At 37.3% G+C, this 22,587-nt stretch overlaps 1 protein-coding gene across 4 annotated transcripts; it reads right to left on the reverse strand.

Moving 5' to 3' along the window:
* Positions 1-11: 11 nt before the first annotated feature.
* On the reverse strand, positions 12-22,128 carry TMEM217B (transmembrane protein 217B). Of its 4 annotated transcripts, none has more exons than XM_056818152.1 (2): positions 22,073-22,128; positions 12-880 (listed from the first exon to the last, which is right to left on the reverse strand). In XM_056818152.1, exons 1-2 carry the CDS (start codon positions 22,115-22,117, stop codon positions 299-301), a joined length of 627 nt encoding a protein of 208 aa, XP_056674130.1. In that variant the 5' UTR covers positions 22,118-22,128; the 3' UTR covers positions 12-298. The 4 variants fall into 4 exon arrangements, with proteins under 4 accessions (XP_056674130.1, XP_056674132.1, XP_007483874.1 ...); XM_056818154.1 differs by lacking the exon at positions 22,073-22,128 and adding an exon at positions 17,162-17,185; XM_007483812.3 differs by lacking the exon at positions 22,073-22,128 and adding an exon at positions 4,790-5,025.
* Positions 22,129-22,587: the final 459 nt, after the last annotated feature.

The following is a 22,587-nucleotide window of genomic DNA, read 5'->3' on the forward strand; positions in this document are numbered from 1 at the left end:
GAAAGACAAAGAACAACACAAAACAATTTATTACTAAGCACCAAAAGGGATTGGATACACTTAACAAATTACCCAAGTGAAATTCTCCTCTCCCCACTTTCCCCCTTCCTACATCAACTTTTGCCTGCAGAACAAACTCTTGTTTGGGGGGGAGGAGGAAAAGAACTCTGAATAACTAGGAACAAGAATCAGCATCAATAGAACGAAAAGCATTAGGATCAGGAATTAGAGTAGGAAGTAGGGGATCTAGAAATCCAGGAGAGGCTATCTTCCCTTCCTTTCTTCCAATTTACAAAGCTCAGGTGAATTTTCTCTCTTTGGGTAAAGTTACATGAGACCAGGAATCCGCGGTGATTTCAGAATACTGTTTGGCATGGAGACCCTTCTTGCTCAACTGAGCATATGGGCCCTTGTGGAGATTATAGGCATAGGCCATGACAAAGGGCAACCAAAATACATGGAGGATCATTCGGGAAATTTGGTTAATCCACAGGTAGTACCTCATAGATGTAAAGGGGTGCCTGATGAACTTAGAGATTAGCAGAAGTATAGAGAAGCAGGTGATATCATAAATGACGATCCAGAAAATATAGACCAGGAGGCCCAGGTAGAGTTTCATGTGCACTGAGTAGAGGAGAAAGGAACTAGCAAGGAGCGTGGTGATAGACAAGAAGATGATGATGTTATTCTTGTAGCTAACAGTCCAGAAGGCCAAACCATGGAGATCCTCAAAAATGCTGTATTTGTTGGGCTCCTTCCCAAAGGAAGATTTCTGGTCCAAATCAAGAATGAGGGACTGGATGGTGCTGAGGATGGTGAAAATACCTGCCATGCGGGAGCCCAACCTGGGATTCAACTTGCATTTTTGTTGCCAAAACATCTGTAGAGAGAGAAAGTTTTAAAAACTAACCAAAAAACTGCCATGGAGGCCAGATGTCAGTCAATTGTGGCATCAATCAGTTTAAGTAGTATGTCCAGACTCAAAAGTGATGAAAAGTAGTCTGAGGTGGCAGAAAGAACACTGAGTGGAAGAGTCAGCAGACCTCATTATTTTAGATAAATATATTAAATGTTTCCAAACTTTTGGGTCTCAGGACCCCTAAATGGGAAGCTCACAAAAATTATGTTAAAAATTATTGAGGACCTCTTTATAGAATTCTTTTTAAAAACCAACCTTACCTTTTGTCTTGGAATCAATACTAAGTGTTTTCAATACTTGGTTCTCAATCCACTGAGCCACCAAGTTGCTCCCTACCCCTTTACACTCTTCTTAAAAAAAAATTTTTTTTTTAACCCTTACCTTCTGTCTTGGAGTCAATACTGTGTATTGGCTCCAAGGCAGAAGAGTGGTAAGGGCTAGGCAATGGGGGTCAAGTGACTTGCCCAGGGTCACACAGCTAGGAAGTGTCTGAGGCCAGATTTGAACCTAGGACCTCCCGTCTCTAGGGCTTGCTGGTCATTTCTTATAGCACAATTGTATTCCATTACAATCATAGTATAATTTACTCAGCTATTCCTCATATGATACCCCTTTGCATTCTTAAAAAATATTTAAGGTGGCAGCTGGGTAGCTCAGTGGATTGAGAGTCAGGCCTAGAGACGGGAGGTCCTGGGTTCAAATTTGGCCTCAGACACTTCCTAGCTGTGTGACCCTGGGAAAGTCACTTAACACCCATTGCCTAGCCCTGACCACTCTTTTGCCTTAGAACCAATACACAGTATTGATTACAGGATGGAAGGTAAAAGTCTTTTTAAAAAATTATTTAAGATCCCTTTACACTCTGAAAAATTAAAGACTCCAAAGAACTTTTGTATATGTAGAACATGTTACACATTCCATAAACACATATGTATATGTATATACGTGTGTATAAAACCATATTAGAAGTTAAAACTGAATATTTTAACATATTTTAAAATGTCAACATGTTGTCATAATAATACTTTAAAATAACAATTTTAAATTAATACTTATTTTAATAATAACACATCTATTACAAGTTAACCTAAATAATATATTTACTATATTTTCCAAAACAAAAAAATGAGAAGAGTGGCATTGATTTATATTTTTTACCCCAAATCTTGTTAATGTCTGGCTTAATAGAAGATAGCTGTATTTTCACATCCTTAGAGTTGAGAGGATCTGAGTTTGAATCCTTTCTCAGAGACTTACTAGCCGAGATTATCTCTGAGGTCTCTTCAATTCTAAAATTCTATTATTTTAGGCTAGGCAGTTGCTTGACTGGTCTGGTCACACACCGGGGGCTATTTTCGTTCTAACCTGACCATAGCCAGAGGTGTAGGTTAAGTCCCTGAGATGTACTCCCATTGCAAACAATATTGTAAAAGTTCAAAGAAGTTCCTATTTATCAGGATCCTGATACTACTACTACTACCATTACCATGATTATTACTACTAGCACTACTGATAATAGCTAGTCTTTGGATATTCTTGTCGTTGAGTTGTTCTGGTTGCATCTGACCCTTAGTGACCTCTGTAGCAGTTAAATTAGTTTCTCTACTAAAAGTATTATGTTTTAGAGGTTTATTAAAGATTATTAGAAATCAAAGATACAAATCAATAAGCCACGTTTCTAGGGCTGATAAGCCCATTCAATTTCACTTACTACATCTTGAGAGAAGCATGAGCTTAGAAGCAGAAGCAGAGAGACCCAAGTAGGCCTTACGGTCAGTTTCAATACAAATGCTGATCTCGCACTCAGGCGAGATTATAGGGAATTCTGGGAAGTGCCAAGGATTTCTGGGGATTGAAGTCTGGGGTTCAAATCTCCATTTTTACAGTACCTGATATTTTGGAGCAGCTAAGTGACTTAGTGTGTCAGGTATGCAGAGTGCCAGGTCTGGGGTCAGGAAGATTACTCTTTCTTCTTTTTTTTTTAAACCCTTACCTTCTGTCTTGGAGTCAATACTGTGTATTGGTTCCCAGGCAGAAGAGCAGTAAGGGCTAGGCAATGGGGGTCAAGTGACTTGCCCAGGGTCACACAGCTGGGAAGTGTCTGAGGTTAGATTTGAACCCAGAACCTCTTATCTCTAGGCCTGGCTCTCAATCCATTGAGCTACCCAGCTGCCCCCCCAAGATTACTCTTTCTGAGTTCAACTCTTATCTCAAACATTTACTAACACTGTGACCCTGGACAAGTCACTTCATCCTGATGGACTTAGTTTCCTTGTCTATAAAATGAGCCAGATCCCCTTCCAGCCGTCTCTCCACTATTTTCACCTGCACATCTTCTCATCTCCTCCCATGAGCCCCTTAACCCTTCCCTGCCCCCTCTACCCCCTCAGTTACTAAGTTACTCAGTGACTTTGCCAAGAAAACCACAAATGGAGTTGGAAAGAGTTAGACACAGCGAAAAACGACTGCACAACAATATATGTAAAGGCATAATGCATGGATGCATATATACATGGATGTATAGACATATATGTATATAAAAATAAGTACATACACACAGATAGGGTGTGACAAAAATTTTAAGCTATTTATATTATTTATATATATTCTATGGAATTTATTTTATATGTTATAGAAATTATATTCATGTAAATAAAATATATTTATTATATATTAAAAATAAACATGTATATGTATTTATGTGTTTTGTTCAGTAATTTTCAGTCGTGTCTGACTCTTCCTGACCCTATTCTGGGTTTTCTTGGCAGATACTGACTCGAGTTTGTTTTGAAAAACTGTTGTTTTCTTCTGCAGCGAAATAAAGCAAACACAGGTCAGGTGATTGGCCCAGGGTCACACTGACGCTCAGTGAACTCAGAAAGGTGAGCCTTCCTGACTCCAGGCCCAGCCCTCTGTCCACGGCACCCCCAGCTATCCCACATGTATACGTGTACCCCATGGGCCCGTATGTGCCCATGTGTGTGTGTTTACACATGCGTGTGTACTTATACATACACACATGTGTATATACACACATCTACACAAAGGCCTTAGAGTGGTACTTCCTCTCACAAGATAAATAACCTCTCACAAAATCTGCTCTAGGGAACTTCTCTGGATGCAGTAAGAGGGGTTGGGATGGGGCAGGATGAGGGGGGATCCCCAGACTCATATAAACCCTCAGGAGCTCAGAAGAGGATTCTAAAGGAAGCCTACGTGAGGCACAGTCTGGAGAGTCATAGCCCAGGAAGCCTCTCCTCTGCCCCCCACACCCACACTTTAGTTCCCAGAAAAGGAGTCCAAGAAGTGCTCACTTCCCGGCCCACCATCCTCAACCCTGCCCTAGAGGGACAGGCACCCAGCCCCCCCCCCCCCAACTGCCCTAACTCCCCTTCCAGCTGTCTCTCCACTATTTTCACCTGCACATCTTCTCATCTCCTCCCATGAGCCCCTTAACCCTTCCCTGCCCCCTCTACCCCCCCAGTTACTAAGACTCCTGGAGTGAACCCCATCATCCTCCATCCCCCATCTTCTCAACTCCTCCCATGAGCCTCCTGACCCTTCCCCCTGACTCCCCCCACCCCATCCCTTACTAGGGCTCCTGGAGTGTCCCCCATTATCAGTCCCCCCCTCTTCTCCTCTCTTCCCATGAGCCTCCTGACCCTTCCTCCTGGCCTTCCCTCTCCTCCCAGTTACTAAGACCCCTGGACTGTTCCTATTCCCCCCCCTTCTTTCTTCTTCCTATACCAGCTCCCTTCCCGCTCTCCAAAGCCCCCCCAGATCCCAGCCATACAGAAGGGGTCTTTGCAGGAGCTTGGATTCCCATTCCCAGGGGTCCTCACCAGTTTTCCAGTCTCAAGGCCTGGTTACCTGTACTTGGGCCCTCTCTTCCCTTCCTAGGCCTTGAAGCTCCTTCTGTCCAGTTGGATCCTGGGGCAACCCTGACAGTAATTCCAGCTGGGGACAGACCACACCTGTTCCTGGGGGAGGGGTGGCAGGAAGTGGGGGGGGGAGGACACCCCAGTTCAACTCAGTGGCTCCCTACACTGGAGAGGCCAGGCAGTGCCACAGGCCCCCCCCCCTCCCAAACTGCCTTTACCTCCCTTCTAGTTGTCTACTGGAATCAATCATCCAGGGAGGGGCTCTCAACTCCCTGTCCCTTTCAGGAGTTACAGGGATGCCACAGACCTGAATTCAAATCCAGCCTCAGATCCCTATTTATTGTGTGGCCCTGGGTGAGTTCCTCAGTTTCCTTGTCTATTATGGGGATAATAATAGCATCTACCTCCCAGAATTGATAGAGTACCAGGCCTAGAATCAGGACAACCTCATTTAAATCTGGCCTCTGGTATGTACTAGGTGTGTGACCCTGGGCAAGTCACTTAACCTCCTTTGTCTCAGTTTCCTCATCTATAAATGAGGATTATAATAGCGCTTACTATCCAGGGTAGTACATTTTTGTTGTGAGTTATGTAAGTGGATTATTATGAGACTCAACTGAAATAATCATTATAAAGCACTTAGCACTGGCCCATGGCAAGAGCTCTATAAATGTTAGCTATAATTATTATTAGCATTGTGAGGATCAACTGAGCTAATATCTGTTTTTTTAATTTCAATATTTTCTTTTTCCCAATTACATGGAAAAATAAAATTTTAACCTTCGTTGTTAACAATTTTGAATTCCCAATTCTCTCCCACATGTCTTCCCTTTCCCCTTTCCTTGCAAGCAATTTGATAAAGGTTACATATGTGCAGTCATGCAAAATATATTTCCATATTAGTCATTTTGTTTAAAAAAAAGAGACCAAAAATCCCAAGAAAAGAAAAGAAAAAAAAAGCTGTTTGCTTTGATCTGCACTCAGACTGCATCAGTTTTTTCTCTGGAAGTAGATAGCAGTTTTCATAATAGTTTCTCTCTCATCCTTGGCTTGGATGAAATAATATTTGTTTGTTCGTTTGGTTTTTTTTAAACCCTTACCTTCCATCTTGGAATCAGTACTGTGTATTGGCTCCAAGGCAGAAGAGTGGTATGGGCTAGGCAATGGGGGTCAAGTGACTTGCCCAGGGTCACACAGCTGGGAAGTGTCTAAGGCCAAATTTTAACCCAGGACCTCTCATCTCTAGGCCTCGCTCTCAATCCCAGCTGCCCCCTAGAAGTGTTTTGAGGGCAAGGATTAGTCTCTTTTTTCCTCAACATGTCTCCATTGTGATCAGTGTAAAGTCTACATATGAGAAACACATAGTAATAATGATGATAAAGAGGATGAGAGTAGGGTGACTTAAATTATAAAATTATATAAAAGTATAAGCTAGGTGGCTTAATGGATAAAGAGTCAGGAGAACTTGGATTCAAATCTGACCTTAGGCACTTCCTAGTTGTGGGGCCCTGGACAATTCACTTAACCTCCATTGCCTAGCCCCTGCCACTCTTCTGAGGTAAGGCTTTTCAAAATAAAACAAAGATATTATCAAAACAGTCTGGCACAGGCTAAGAAATAGAATGGTAGATCAATGGAATAGATTAGAAAGCCAATATACAGGAATGACCTGAGGAACCTAGTATTTGATAAACCCAAAGACCTCAGCTTTTAGAACAAGAACTCACTGTGACAAAAACTGCTGGGAAAATTGGAAAATAGTATGGCAGAAACTAGGTATCGGCCAATATCTCACACCCTATACCAAGATAAGGTCGAAATGGCACATGTGATTTAGATATCAAGGGTGATACCATCAGCAAATTAGGGGAACATAGAATAATTTACCTGACAGGTCTATGGAAAAGGGAAGAATTTTTAAAAATGTTATTTTTATTGTCATGCAAAACACCTTCACTCATTCATATTCACTCATTGCATATTGGTCATTGTTGTAAGAGAAAACTCATCTATAACTGAAAGTCCAAAACAAATCCATAAATACACTGATGGGATAGATGACTCCAACAGTTCTTTCTCTGGAGGTCAATAGCATTCCCTGTCATGGTTTCAAAGCATCCTGATATTTCTAGCAGCTCTTTTTGTGGTGGCAGAGAATTGGAAATGGAGATGTCCATCCATTGGGGAACGGCTGAACAAACTGTGGTACATGTTGGTGATGGAATACTATTGTGCTGTAAGAAATGATAAGCAGGATGATTTCAAAAAACGCTGGAAAGATCTGCATGAACTGATGCAAAGTGAAATAAGCAAAACCAGAACATTGTAGCCGGTAACAGCAATATTGTACAATGATCAAATGTAACAGATTTAGCTATCCTCGGCAATCCAGATACAGGACAATTCTGAAGGATTTATGACAAAGAATACTATTCACCTCCAGAAAAAGAAGTGATAGAGTCAAATGCAGATCAAAGCATACTCTCTTTCACATTAGTTCATTTATGGCTTTCTTTTGTGAGTTTGCTTCTATATAAGTATTCTTTTACAACAGTGACCAATATGGAACTATGTTTTGCAAGATAACACATGTATAATCCAGATTGTATTACTTACCATCTCTGAAAGGGGGAGAGGGGAGGGAGGGAAACAATTTGGATCTTATAATTTTGGGAAATGTATATTGAAGATTATTATTACATGTAATTGGTAAAATAAAATATCTCTGAATAAAAATAAACAAACAAACAAAACAAAATAAATTTTTGCTAAATGACTGACTTTTCCTCCCTCAAGAGTGGAAAGTACCAGTTTACTTTGTATTCTGTTACTTTGCTAAAGTTATTTCTTGTCATAATTAGTGCTTTGGTTGATTCTCTTAAGCTTTCTAAGTAAATTATCCTATCAGCTGCAGAGAAATTTGAAAATCTACTCATCTGTGTATATTTCCTTAATTTCTTTTTTCTTTTATTATTGCTTTCCTAAAATTGTGTCAAGTAATAAGTGATAGAAAACATCTTTGCTTCACCCTTGTTCTTAGTTCAGGAAATAATTAAATTTTCCTAATTACATTAGCTATGTTAAAGAAAAATCCTTCAATTTCCTGTTTTGTATTGTTTTTCATGTAAACACAAATGTTAAATATTATCAAAGGGTTTTTCTGCATGTATTCTATAACCATATGGTGTAATTTTTGAGTTCAACTCTTCATGACCCAGTGTGGGGTTTTCTTGGTAAAAATTCTAAAGTGGTTTGCCATTTACTTCTCCACCATAAAATATATGATAAATTGATCATATATTTTATATCCTTTATTTGCTTGCTAGTTTAAAATTTTAAATCTAGGTTTTATGCTAAATATGAGAGTTCTAAAGTAATGTTGTGGTCCCCTATTTAAAAATATTACAGCTTAAGTCAAAATGACTTTTAGTAGCTTTATTTACAAAGAGGTGGAAAGAGTAAAAGTGGAAAAATGTACAGAGACAGAAAGGACTAACTAAAAATACCCTCAGTTTAATCCTAATGTCTATAGACAAATCTAAACGTGAATCTCACCAGAATCCAAAGTCCTAATTAGAAAGCTGAAATCCGAAGAGCCAGAGATGCTGAAGAATCTTCAGAGAACCTTCCAAGGCTAAGACCTCCAAGAATCTCACCAGAAGGAATCACTTCAATGCAAGATCCACGGAAAGAGTCTCCTCCTCCAGTCTAGCTCAGCACTGAAGAATGAATCACTGAATCTTCCAGCTGGTCTTTTTAAAGCAGTTTTCTCCAAGTCACTTCCTGTTGCTCCTTATGCAAACCAATCACAGCCTTTAAATTTGCCTAGCACTGCCCTGGGGGGAGGTGGAGACCAGTGACCTTTGGAGGTGTGAGTTTACTCTAGTAAGTGACTTTCAAACTCTCTTCCTTAGTATCAAGTAGGGGTACTTGATTTGTTTAGCTAAAAATAGACAAGGGGAGAGTTAATCCTATCTTCACATTAGCATAGAACCAAGTATCTTGTATTTTGATAAATATTCATCCATTTCATTTAGATTTTCAGTTTTTCTGGTATATCAATCAATTTTTATTATTTTCAGTATTTTTTTATGTTCATTGTGATTTTATCTCTTGTTTTTTATTTTGATAATTTGATTTCTCTCTCTTTTTTGGTAAATTTAGCTAATGGCTTATTGAATTTGTTAGTCCTTAAAAAACCCAAATTTTTTTGTCCATTTATTAAATAATGGGGGGGGGGTGTTTGTTCTCAATTTGCAAATTTCTCCCCTAATTTTTGAAATGACTTTTGTTCTTGTTTTGTGTTATTGACTGATTTTATTTCTAATCTATAAAATGTACTTTCAGTTCATTCATCTTTTTTACTTTTGTTGACAGGCATGTTGAAAAATATAAATTTGCCTTTGAATACTCTTTTAGTGATAGCCTATACATTTTTATTATATTTATTACTTTACAATTATCTTATAAATTTTAGTCTGTCTTTATAATTTGTTCCCTTTCCCATTCATTATTTTAATTTTTTGTTCCCATTTAGGTCTGCTTCTTTTCTGAGACCTTGGAAATGAAAAAATTCTACAGTGTTATTTGTGCATTCCTATGTCAGGATTTCATAACCTCAAACAGGTAGGGTAAGGCTGTTGTAAATTTAAGGGCTTAATTCTAGAACTTTATTACATAACTCATTCTTGTTTTCTTCTTTTTGAACAAACCACCACTAGTCAATTTACAAAAAACTGTAACCCAATAAATTCACTTTAGTGTCATTAAATTTATTTCTACTTACAAAAGAAACTTCATTTAAAAACCAACTAAAACAAAAAAATCACTTTCTATGAACATAATGACTAAATCCTCTTGAAAGGATTCCTTTAAGTAGAAACTATTTATTTTTAACAATGATATGGTCAGAATTATTATTATGACAACTTAAAAGTTCTTTTTTATTTAGTAATTATTTTGTAATTTTTGATTTTTAAGCATATATGTACTATAGAAAGTTTTCATGATTTTTTCATTCAACATTATTTCTCCCGTTGTCTCTCTAATTTTAATGTTTCTTTTTCTTTTTCCTTTCTTATTGCTAAGTGTTTTAATGTTTTGTTGACTTTTAAAAAACAGATGGTTTTGTTTTTAATTCTGTTGTTTTTTCTTTATTAACTAGCAAGCATTTATTCTCTTTCCCACACTTCTCCCTTCTCATTAAACAAACAAAAATGAATAAAATAAATCTTTGAAACAAATATTCACTGCCAAAGTGAAGAAAATTTCCTCTCTGGTTATGTCCAAAAATACATGTCTCATTCTGCATTGTCAGCTCACCACCTCTGTGTCAGAGAGTGGCTAGAGTAAGCACTTTGGTCCTCTAGAATCATGGTTTATTATTGTAGTGATCAGAGTGCTAAAGTCTAAGTTTTTTCTTTATTATATAGTCATTGTTATAAATTTTTCTCTTACTTCTGTTCACTCCATATTACATTTATTTATAAAAGTTTTCCCAATGTTTTCTAAACTGTCCATTTCATCATTTGCTGTACTTCATTACATTCATATATCTTAATTTGTTTAGCTATTTCTCAGTAGATGAGTTATTCTGTACTTTCCAGTTTTGTTTTGTTCTTTTTTTCTACTATGAAAAGAGCTGCTATAAATATTTTTGTTAGGTTTTTTTTTCTTCTTTCTTTAATTTTATTGGGAAATAGTATATAGGTTTAATAGGCACTGCTAGACATGGAGCTGGATGCACCGGTCCAAATTTCTTTCCAAAATTTCTTTTTAAAATTACCAGATTAAGTCCTATCTGTTTTCCTGTAGCCCCTCTAACATTTGTCATTCCCTGGGTCATTTTAGTCAATTAATGGGTTAATGGTATAAGGTAGAACTTCAGATGTATTTTAATTTGCATTTATTGAATTCTTTATGGTTATGGGCAGTTTTTGTGAATAGTTTGGTTCTTTCTTTTGAAAACTGCCCACTCATATCCTTTGACTATCTAACAGAGATTGGATCTTATTCTTATAACTTTGAATCATTTCCTTATATAACTTGGAGATGAGACCTTTATTAGGGATTTGCTGCAAAGATCCCTTCCACTCCTGAGTTATCTATTTCTGGGCTGTTCTAATCTTACCTGCATAATTTTGTTCATGCAAAAAAAAAAAATTCCATATAATCAAAATTGTTCATTTTATCTTCTATGATCATCCCTATACCTTGTTTGAACATAAATTCTTCCCTTCTCCATAGACATGAGGGGTAATTTCTTCTTTGTTCCTCTAATTTAGTTATAATCTGACCTTTTATGTCCAAGACGTGTTCATTTGGAGTATATCTTAGCATATGATGTGAATGTTGGTCCGACTTCTGCTAAACTGCTTTCTAGTTTTTCCAACAGTTTTTGTCAAAAAACTGAATCCTTATCTCCTCCCTCACCCAATTGGGGTCTTTGAATTTGTTCATTTGTTTTCACATTGTTTCACTCATCTATTTTTTTACTTTTTAAATAGTTTTGATAATTATCGTATTGTAAAAGTTTGAGATCTGCTATTACTAGAATCCCTTTCCCCCCCCTCTATTTTTCATTATTTCCCTTTAGATTCTTGACCTTTTGTCCCTCCAAATTAATTTCATTATAATTTATTTTAGTTCTATAAGTTAATCCATTAGAATTGAATCGATACTCCACACAATTAAAACTAGATCTAAATAATTGGAAAAACATTAATTGCTCATGAGTAGGATGAGCTAACATAATAAAAGTGATAATCCTACCCAAACTAATTTACTTATTTGGTGCCATACCCACCAAACTACCAAAAAACGTTTTTACAGAATGAGAAAAAACAATAACAAAGTTTATTTGGAAGAACAAAAGATCAAGAATATCAAGGGAAATCATGAAAAAAAATGTGAAGGAAGGTAGCCTAGCGGTACCAGATCTTAAATTATCACCTTTGATGATAAAGCAGTGATCATCAAAACAATTTGGTACTGGCTAAGAGACAGAAGGAAGGATCACTGGAATAGACTTGGGGTAAGTGACCTCTCAGCAAGACAGTGTATGAGAAACCCAAAGAGCCCAGATTTTAGGACAAAAATGTGCTATTTGACAAAAACTGCTGGGAAAATTAGAAAAAAGTATGGAAGAGATTAGGTTTAGATCACCATCTCATATCCTACACCAAGATAAACTAAGAATGGATGAACAACTTGAACATAAAGGAAACAATAAGTAAATTAGGTGAATAGTATACTTGTCAGATCTTTGGGAAAGGAAAGATTTTAAGACCAAGCAAGAGTTAGAAAAAATTATAAAATACAAAATAAATAATATTAATTACATTAAATTAAAGACTTTTTGTACAAATAAAACCAAAATTAGAAGAGAAGCAACAAATTGGGAAACAACCTTTATAACAAAAATCTCTGACAAAGGTCTAATCACTCAAATTTATAAGGAACTAAATCAATTGTACAAAAAATCAAGCCATTCCCCAATTGATAAATGGGCAAGGGACATGAATAGGCAATTCTCAGATAAAGAAATCAAAACTATTAATAAGCACATGAAAAAATGTTCTAAATTTCTTTTAATCAGAGAAATGCAAAACACAACAACTCTGAAATATCATCTCACACCTAGCAGATTGGCTAACAATTAGCAAAGGAAAGTAATAAATGTTGGAGGGGATATGACAAAATTGGAACATTAATGAATTGCTGGTGGGGTTGTGGATGGATCCAACCATTCTGGAGGGCAATTTGGAACTATGCCCAAAGGGCACTAAAAGACTGTTTGCCCTCTGATCCAGCCATAGCACTGCTGGGTTTGTACCCCAAAGAGATAATAAGGAAAAAGACTTGTACAAGAATATTCATAGCTGTGCTCTTTGTGGTGGCAAAAAAATTGGAAAATAAGGAGATGCCCTTCGATTGGGAAATGGCTGAACAAATTGTGGTATATGTTGGTGATGGAATACTATTGTGCTCAAATTCCATGTGAACTAGAACAACCTCCAGAAATTGATGCAGAGTGAAAGGAGCAGATTCAGGAGAACATTATACACAGAGACTGATACACTGTGTTACAATCAAATGTAATGGACTTCTCTACTAGTGCAGCAATACAATGATCCAGAACTATTCGGAGGGACATGTGAGAAAGAACGTTATCCACATCCAGAGGAAGAATTTTGGAAAAGAAACACAGAAGAAAAACAATTGCTTGATCACATGAGTTGATGGGGCTATGACTGGGAAAATAGACTCTAAAAGGTCACCCCAGTGCAAATATTAATAATATGGAAATGGATCTTGATCAATGACACATGTTAAACCCAGTGGAATTGAGCGTCAGATACGAGAAGGAGGTAGGGGTAGGGGAGGGGAAGAACACGAGTCTTGTAACCATGGAAAAATATTCTAAATCATCTAATTAAATAAAATTTAAAAAATTTAATCAATATAGCATGAAATAAGTAAATTAATTTAGGTACTACTGTCAACTTCATTATATTGACTCAGGCTACCTACAGATGATTAGTTTATCTCCAGCTATTTAAAATCTATCTCTATTTCTGTAAGGAGTTTTTGGAGTTGTATTCATATAGCTAACTGTAGAAATCCCAAATATTTTAATACTCTCTGTAATTATTTTGAATGAAATTTCTTTTTTCAGCTTCTCTTTGTGGAATTTATTGATAATCTACTGGAATGCTGATGATTTAGGTGGATTTATCTTATGTCCTAAAACTGCTGAATTTATAAATTGTTTTAATTAATTATTTTAGTTGACTATGATTCCTTAGGTGGTCATATCAATCTGCAGAAAATGATAGTTTCTTCTTCTTTGCCTGGATTTATATTCCTTTGGTTTCCTTTTCTTATCTAATTGCTATCACTAGCATATCTAGCTCTATGTTAAAAAGGAATGATAATAATGGATATCTTTGCTTTACCTCTTATCTTTTTGGAACACACTAACTATTTTATATATAATTTGTTGGCAATTTTAGATATGTCTTAATGATATTAGAGAAAAACTCATTTATTCCTTTGCTTTCTGGTGTGTGTGTGTGTGTGTGTGTGTGTGTGTGTGTGTGTGTGTGTGTGTGTGTGTGTGTGTTTTTAACCCTTACCTTCCATCTTGAAGGCAGAAGAGTGTTACGGGCTAGGCAATGGGGGTTAAGTTGCCCAGGGTCACACAGCTAAGAAGTGTCTGAGGTCAGATTTAAACCCAGGACCTCCCATCTCTAGGCCTAGCTCTCAATCCACTGAGCCACCCAGCTGCCCCTTGCTTTCTAGTGTTTTAATAGAAATGGGTATCAGATTTCATCAAAAGCCTTTTTAGCACTGATTGACATAATTCAGTCAATCAGTCAATAAGGATTTATTTATGAAGCACCTACTTACTATTTTGCCAGGCACTGTGCTAAGAGTTCAGGATACAAAAAGAAACCAAAAAACAGTCTCTGCGCTTGAATTCTAATGGAGGACACAAACAAATTGTATAGACAAACTATATACAGGGTAAACAAGAAATAATTAATTGAGGGAAGGCACTAGAATTAAAAAAAGGTTGAGAAAAACTTCCTATAGAAGATGATATTTTAATTGAGATTCAAAGGAAGCCAGGGAGGTCAGAAATCAGAGTGGACAGACAGCTAAGTGGATCAATGGATTGACCTTGGGCATTTCTCTTATTATTAGTGATTTGGAACATTTTTCCATATGGTTGCTAATACTTCACACTTTTCCTTTTGTGAATTGTTTGTTCATATTCTTCAGCCATTTATCTGTTGGGGAATGGCTATTAGTTTTATATATATATATAAATAACTCTAATATATATATAATTAATATATACACATACATATAAATAATATATATTTTATATATTTATATTTATATTATATATATTTATATATCTTGGATATCAAACTCTAATCAGAGAAATATGATCCAATGATTTTTTTCCATTCAAACACTTCTCTTCTCATCCTAGATGCATAAATGTTGTCCATGCAGTCTTTTTTTCCATTTGAAGTAAAGTTATCTATTTTTTCTTTTGTTCTTGTTTTTTTTTTAGAACTCTTTCCTTAGAACCAATATAAAGTATCATTTCCAAGGCAGAAGAGTGGTAGGGGCTAGGCAGTTGGGGCTAAATGACTTGCTCAGGGTCATAGAGGAAGTGTCTAAGGCCACATTTGAGCCCAACTCCAGACCTGGCTCTCTATTTTCTGTGCTAGCTAGCTGTGCCTGCTTTTATCTCTTGTTTATTAAAGAAGACATCTCTTACCCTTAGCTGTGAGAGTTACAAGAGCTTCTCATTTTAAAAGAAATAGTTTAAACTTTAATATTAAGGTCATCTATCCATTTAGAATGTATCATGGAGTGTAATATATTTATCTAAGTCTAGTTTCTGTTAGACTGTTTTCTCATCATTTTTTAAAAAGTCAAACAGGAAGTTGTTCCCTAAGTAATTTATGTTTTTCACTTTATCAAACATTGGATTATTGAGTTCTATTGCTTCTAAGTCTTACCTTGCCTAGTCTATTCCATTATTCTATCCCTCTATCTTTCAGTCTACACCATATGGTTTTGATGGCTGATGCTTTACAACATACTGTAGTTTGAGGTCTGCAAATACCATTTTCCTTTCATTCTTCTTTTTCACTATTTCCCTCATGTTCTAGATCTTTTTATCCCAGATGAATTTTGTTATTTTATCTAGCTCTGTGTAGTATCCTGCTGGTAATTTGATTGACATAGAGCTAAAAATGTAAATTAATTTTGATAATATTGTTATTTTTATTATATGGCCACAGCCTGGTCATGAGCACTGAATAGTGGGTTGTTCTTAATTCTCTGAGGCATGCTTTGTGATCGAATCTACACAAATCTTTTGTGTGCTTTGAAAGGTTAATCTCCAGATATTTAATACATTTTGCAGTTATTTGGAATGAGATTCTCCTTTTTATCATTGCTTGTAATATCTTTTCCTTAGTCTGATAGTTCTTGAATTTGACTATAACATTCCTGGGTGTTGTCAGTTGGGGATTAAGTACAGGAGGTGATCTGTGGATTCTTTCAATCTCTATTTTTCCCTCTTGTTCTAGAATATCAGGGCAGTTTTCTTGAATAATTTCCTGTAGTTTTATGTTCAGGCTTTTTCTTTTGTCATGGTCTTCTGGTAGACCAATGATTCATAAATCCTCTCTCCTCAACCGATTTTCTAAATCCTCTGATTTGTGAATGAGATGCTTCATATTTTCCTCAATTTTTTCATTCTTTTGGTTTTGTTTTATAGTGTCCTGCTGCCTTGTGAGGTCATTTAATTCTAGTTGTTGTATTCTGGTTCTTAAAGACTGGATTTCATCCCTGGCTTTTTGGTCATCCTTCTCCTTCTGGTCTGATTTTCTTTGGAGGTCATCTTTCATTCTCTTTACATCATCTCTCATCTCCTTTGCCTCATCTTTCATCTTTTTCACTTCATCTTTCATCAACTTTGCCTCATTTTCAAGCTGGTTGATTTTGGCTTTCAAGACACTATTTTCTGATTCCAGATGACTTATCTTAGTTTTTAAGTTCTTTTTCCCAATTGTCTTCAGCCTCTCTTAATTGTGTTTTGAATTGCATTTTGAGTTCTTTCAAAGCCTGTATCCAATTTTCTGGGACTTCTCTTTTATTGCTTGCCTCCTCTGTTCCGTTTGCTCTTAGATCATTGCCTGTACAGAAGTTGTCTATTGTAATTTCTTTCTTCTTTTTTCTGTTGTTTGCTCATATTTACCCTTTCTTTGCTCCCTGTATTTGTCTGTGCTCTTGCTCCTCTCATTATTTTGGTTTGGGGGCTTTCTGTCAGTCTCCCCTCTTGGAGCTTTTTCAGATCTCTCAGTGCAGTCTATGGGGAATGGGGGTTGGCTTTTGAGATTCCCTGTCCTCTGGAGGCTTTTGATTAGATTAAAGTCCAGCAGTCTGTGGGGGAGGGGTGTTAGAGCTTGGGCTTCCCTGAACTCTGAAGACTTTTGATGCAATTAAGTTCAGCTGGGTTGGGCTGGGTGTGCTCTAAGGCCAAAACCTCCTGGAAGGCTGGAGCAATATGGAGGGTCTCTGCAGCCCTTACCAGGCTTCCTGCTCTATGCTACCTCTCCAACTCCTTCCCCACCACCTGTGTTCGACACACTGAGCCTGGCACAGCCCTGCCCTCAAGGTACACCCTCCAGACCAGCGCCTTTGCCTGCCCAGAGGTTCCCGCTGCTGCTGGAGGCTTAGCACTCTAGGTGGAGGGAGGGGTCCTGGAACCTTCCTTCTGCCTTCCCCTTAAACCTGAGTGTTCTCGGAATCTGGCTTGGGGGGGGCATACCTTTTGAATTGAGTCCAACAGGAGGGTTCCTTGGTTTTGTCTTGTTGTTAGGTTTGATTTTCAGTCCCCTAGGAGCATTCAGTATGTGATCAGTAAGGAAGGGTATTAAGAGGTCTGAACTTCTGCTGCTTCTAGACTTCCATTTTGACACTCCCCCCCCCCCCATATTGCTTTGGCTGTATCCCATCAATACCAATCAATCCCATCGATCAAGGGCTAGGCAATGGGGCTCAAGTGACTTGCCCAGGGTCACACACAACTGAGAAGTATATGAGATCAGATTTGAACCTAGGACCCTCCATCTCTAAGCCTGACTCTCAATCCACTGAACTACCCAGCTTCCCCCTCCAATTAATTTTTTATTTGCCTTTCCATGAGCCCTTATTGATTATAGTTTTTATTGCATTATGATATGAAACCATTGCATAATTTCTACTTTTCTGCATTTGGTTGTGAAGTTTTTATGCCCTAGTACATTATCAATATTTGTGTGTGTACCACATGTTTCTGAAAAGAAGGTATATTCCTTTTTATCCCCATTCAATTTTTTCCAGATATCTATTAAGTCTAACTTTTCTAAAATTTCATTCACTTCTTTATTTTTTCCTTGTTTTTGGTTAGATTTATCTAGTTCATCAGATTGAAGTCATCCACTAGTATAGTTTTGTGTCAATTTCCTTCTTAAGCTCCTTTAGTTTCTCCTTTAAAAATCTGGAATCTATACCATTTGGTGAATATGTATCAAGTACTGATATTACTTCTATACTACCTTTTATCAAGTATACGTCTATACTACTGTTTATCAAGATGTAATTACCTTCCTTATCTCTTTTAATCAGATCTCTTTTTGCTTTAGCTTTATCTGAGATCATGATTATTATGCCTCATTTTTTTAAATTGTGGTTGAAGCCCAATAGATTCCATGCCATTCTCTTACCTTTATTCTGTGTGTATCTACCTGCCTCAAATGCATTTCTTGTAAACAACATATCATATGATTCTGTTTTTTAATCCACTCTGCTATCTAGTTCCTTTTTATGGGTAAGTTCATCCCATTTACACTGACAGTCATGATTACCATGTGTCTTCCCCTACTCTTGTTTTTCCCTTTTAATCCTGTACTATCTTCTTTCATTCTGTCCCTCCACACAAGCGTTTTGCTTTTTGTCACTCCCCCTCATTCCCCCTCTACTCCCTTCCCCACCACCCGCTTTCTTATTCCCTTTCTACTTCTCTATAGGGTGAGATAAAATTCTATATGTCAATGAATCAGGCTGTTATTCCCTCTCTGAGCCAAGTCTGATGAGACTAAGGTTTTAATATTACCTGTCACCCCTCTCATCCTCCTCTCCACTATAATATTTTCACCCTGCCTCTTTATGTTATATAATTTATCCCATTTTACCACTCTCCTCCTGTTTCTCTTAGTACAATCCTCTTTTTCACTGATTTTTTTCTTATCCTAAATAGCTTACTACCATACTCTGTCTATGCATACTCCTTTAAACAACTATGATAATGCTAAAAATTTTAAGAGTTACAAATATTATCTTTCCATGTAGGAATATAAACAATTCTACCTCATTGCATCCCTTAAATTTTTTTTTTATGCTTCTCTTGAATTTTGTATTTGGACATCAAATTTTCTGGTTAGTTCTGGTCTTTTCTTCAGGAATGCTTGGAAATCTATTTTATTAAATGATAATATTTCCCCCTGAAAGAATATAGTCAGTTTTGATGGGTAGGTGATTTCTCAGTTCCTTCACCTTCCAGAATATCATATTCCAGGCCTTCCAATCTTTCAAGGTAGAAGCTGCCCAATCCTATGTAATCCTGAACTGGGGAGCCATGATATTTGAATTGTTTCTTTCTGGCTGTTTGCAGTATTTTCTGCTTAGCCTGCGAACTCTTGACCTTAGTTATAACCTTCCTGGGAGTTGTGATTTGGGGATTTATTGCAGGAGGCTATCTATGGATTCTTTCAATTCCTATTTTACCCTCTTGTTCAAAAATATCAGGGTAGTTTTCTTTGATAATTTCTTGTATTTTGATGTCTAGACTGTGGCCATCTTGGCTCTTCCCCTCTTTATCCCAATCAGATTTTTGACTCAAAGTTTTTGTCATGATTCTTTGGTTCAAGCCACTAGTTGAGGCACTTAAAAGGACTTTGCCTAATTCTCCATAGGAACCCAGAGACATTTCTGGAATTGAGGATAAAGGATAAATGTGTCAATTACACCCAAGTTAACGAGCTGAGGATAGGCAGGTGTCATCAATTTCAAAACTGACTCATTTCCACATTTTGGACTGAACTGTAATTCTCTCTCTCTCTCTCTCTCTCTCTCTCTCTCTCTCTCTCTCTCTCTCTCTCTCTCTCTCTCTCTCTCCCTTTCCCTTCTCTCTCTCTTTTTCTTCTCTCTCTCTCTCTCTCTCTCTCTCTCTCTCTCTCTCTCTCTCTCTCTCTCTCTCTCTCTCTCTCTCTCTCTCTCTCTCCTTTCTCTTTCTGTTCTGTTTACCCTAGCAGAAATTACTACTGCTTGTACATGGTAAATAGAGCACAAAGAAGAGTCTAGATGAGTCTCTAGCAAAAAAGCTAACAGTTACTTTTGTTTTGTTCTATGCCTTTCACTTAGCATAAGTGAGTGATTTGGAGCTAGACATTCCTAGTATTGGTGGCAGATTTGTTAACAAGTTCAAGATTTTAGTAGCCCCTAATTCCTTGAATATGGGCCAGTTTTTATCAAGAGAAATTTCCTACATTAGAGAGGATTCCAATGGTTGGTTGGTTAGTTGTCTTTTATACTCAAAGAGGACCAAAATGGCATCTCTATGTTGGGGCCAATGTACAGCATGTCCATTTTTGGCTGATCAGAGCAATATAAGCTTGAAAGGCACTACCAGAGTTTAGGCACAAATGGAGATGTCTCTAAATTTGCAGATCTCACTTTTCTTTTGAGCTACTGCAATTCCACTTTGAGGACAACTACTGATAGGAAGGGAGAACCCAAGCTCTCAAAGGCTTGTCTAGAATTCTTTGGAATTTCCTGAGTGGCAGTTCCTGACCTCATCCTCTATGCTGGGTCAGCTAGGGAGCAGTGGCAGTGGCCCAGAATCATTAGCTCCATCATTAGGGAGGAGAGGCAAGCACAGGAGGGCAAGTATTGGTAACTGGGAGGCAGAGACTTGGATCCCATCAGCAGAGCAGAGAATGAGAATAGCAGGCTAGCCAGCAGAAGAGTTGGCAAAAAGTAAGACTACTGAAGTTCACCTTTTCTATACCATAAGAATGTTGGTCCTTCCGCATTGCTGTTTTCCTGAGGGAGGTTTAAAGGACCAGGGGCTGGCATTATTGGGAGGGGATTTGCTTTCTGGTAAAAACCAAGGAAATGAAAGTGTCTAAGCAGTTCCCACACAGTCCTTCAGAGGTGAGTTCTATCTTTCACTCCCTATCATGGGACTTCCAAGAAGAAGGAGGTCTAGTTGGTAGGCTAGAGAAAACAAAGTAGTTGGTGGTATAAGGCATTTGATGATGAGGGTCAGTAACTGTGCAACATGTCATTATCTTTGTAATAGCCCTAATGTTCCTGGTATTTATCCAACTTACAGTCACCTTTTTACAGTAAAGGACCAACTGCACTGGGGTCGTTAGGTGACTGGGTGGATTGAGAGGTCTAGAGATGGGAGGTCCTGGGTTCAAATCTGGCTTCAGACACTTCCTAGCTAATGTGAACCTAAACAAGTCATTTAACCCCAATTGCCTAGCCCTGACCGTTCTTCTGCCTTGGAACCAATTCACAGTATTGATTCTAAGATAGAAGGGAAGGGTTTAAAAAAGAGAGAGAGAGACCAACTATGAATTCTAAACTTTTGTGTAGCCTGGAGCAGACTTCTTCAATAACAGAGGTCAGGGTTAATGAACAATAGCACCAAAAGTTCTATTAAGTGATAGATGGAATGATAGAAGAGTAAGAGGTTGAAAGGAAGTCTCTCTCTCTTTCTACTATGTACCTTAAAAATGGTAACAAAAGCACCAGAAAGGAAGCAGAATTACTTTAAACCCTATAAGGAAAAACGAAATAGATCTTAAGATTCTCACCACTAAGGGACTGAGTATGAGGGGAACAATATCTTAACCCCTGCTCCAAAGCAAATTAGTCTAATTTTTCCTTAAGATGTACTGAAACAATTCTTACTAACTGCCTTAGAAGACTAAAGGTTCAAAACATTGACATTCCTTCCTGGTTTGCCTGATTACAAACCTGACAATAGTCAGAAGAAGTTTCAGGCACTCTCTGATGCTTGATGGGCCATGATGGATATTTAAAGCAAGTGAAATCAACTTGAAATGTCCTCAGTGCATATTTTTTAAAAAATTCTTCTATGACTAAACAAATCTTTTGTTATTAACTGAATGAGTATCTCATTTTGTTCCAATATTAATCCTAAAATACTAAGGGATCTACCTCAGTTACCAGTTTGGGATGGCTCTCAATATATTTTTCTTCTTGCATTTTTGTTTTCCAGGGCAACTAGGTGGCATAGTAGATAGAATGCCAGGCCTATGGTTAGGAAGACTTATCTTCCTGAGTTCAAATATGACTTCAGACACTTTCTAGCTATATGATCTTAGGCAAGTCTGTTTGCCTCGGTTTCTCATCTGTAAAATGAGCTGGAGAACAAAATGGCAGACAACCACTCTAGGATCTTTGCCAAGAAAACACCAGGTGGAGTCACAAAGAGACAAGATTGAACAATAACAATATTTTTGCTTTGGTTTTTTTTTTTAATCCAGAAAATTATTTTCTTCATGTTGAATTATTTTCTTTTTGGCTCTGCTCATTTATTATTTATCATATTATTTTTGCTTATAGATCTATTTTTTAAAAATTATATATAGAAACCATTTCTTACCATTGTTTTCTGACATTTGTGATTCAAATTCTCCCCTCCCTCCATGAGGCAGTAAATTGTCTGTTATAAGAGATTGATAGGTTATCAGTGCTTTCATTTTGCTCATTTGAGTGCTTTTCACTCCTTTTTTTTTTAATTTTAAACATTATTTTATTTGGTCATTTCCATACATTATTCACTGGAAACAAAGATCATTTTCTTTTCCTCCCCTCCCCCCTCCCACCACCTTTCCCTCTCCCATAGCCGACGTCACTTTTTTTTTTTAAGATTTCAAGTATTTGCTCCCTTTCTGGTGTTTTTTTTTTTTTTTTTGCTATTTTTGAGGCAGATAGTAGAGAGCTAAGCTTCCTCATGACCTCTCACTCTTCTATAATCCCACAACTCTCCCCTGATTTCCATTCAATTAATATTGTCCCGCATGTCCATGATGTTTCGGGCTTTGTAATCAATCACATTCCACTGCCCCCTGCCATATATGATGTTGCCTTTTTATTTTTTTTGGTTGTTCCTACTTT

This window comes from Monodelphis domestica, chromosome 2 (genome assembly GCF_027887165.1).
Source record: "Monodelphis domestica isolate mMonDom1 chromosome 2, mMonDom1.pri, whole genome shotgun sequence".
NCBI classification, from domain to species: domain Eukaryota; kingdom Metazoa; phylum Chordata; class Mammalia; order Didelphimorphia; family Didelphidae; genus Monodelphis; species Monodelphis domestica.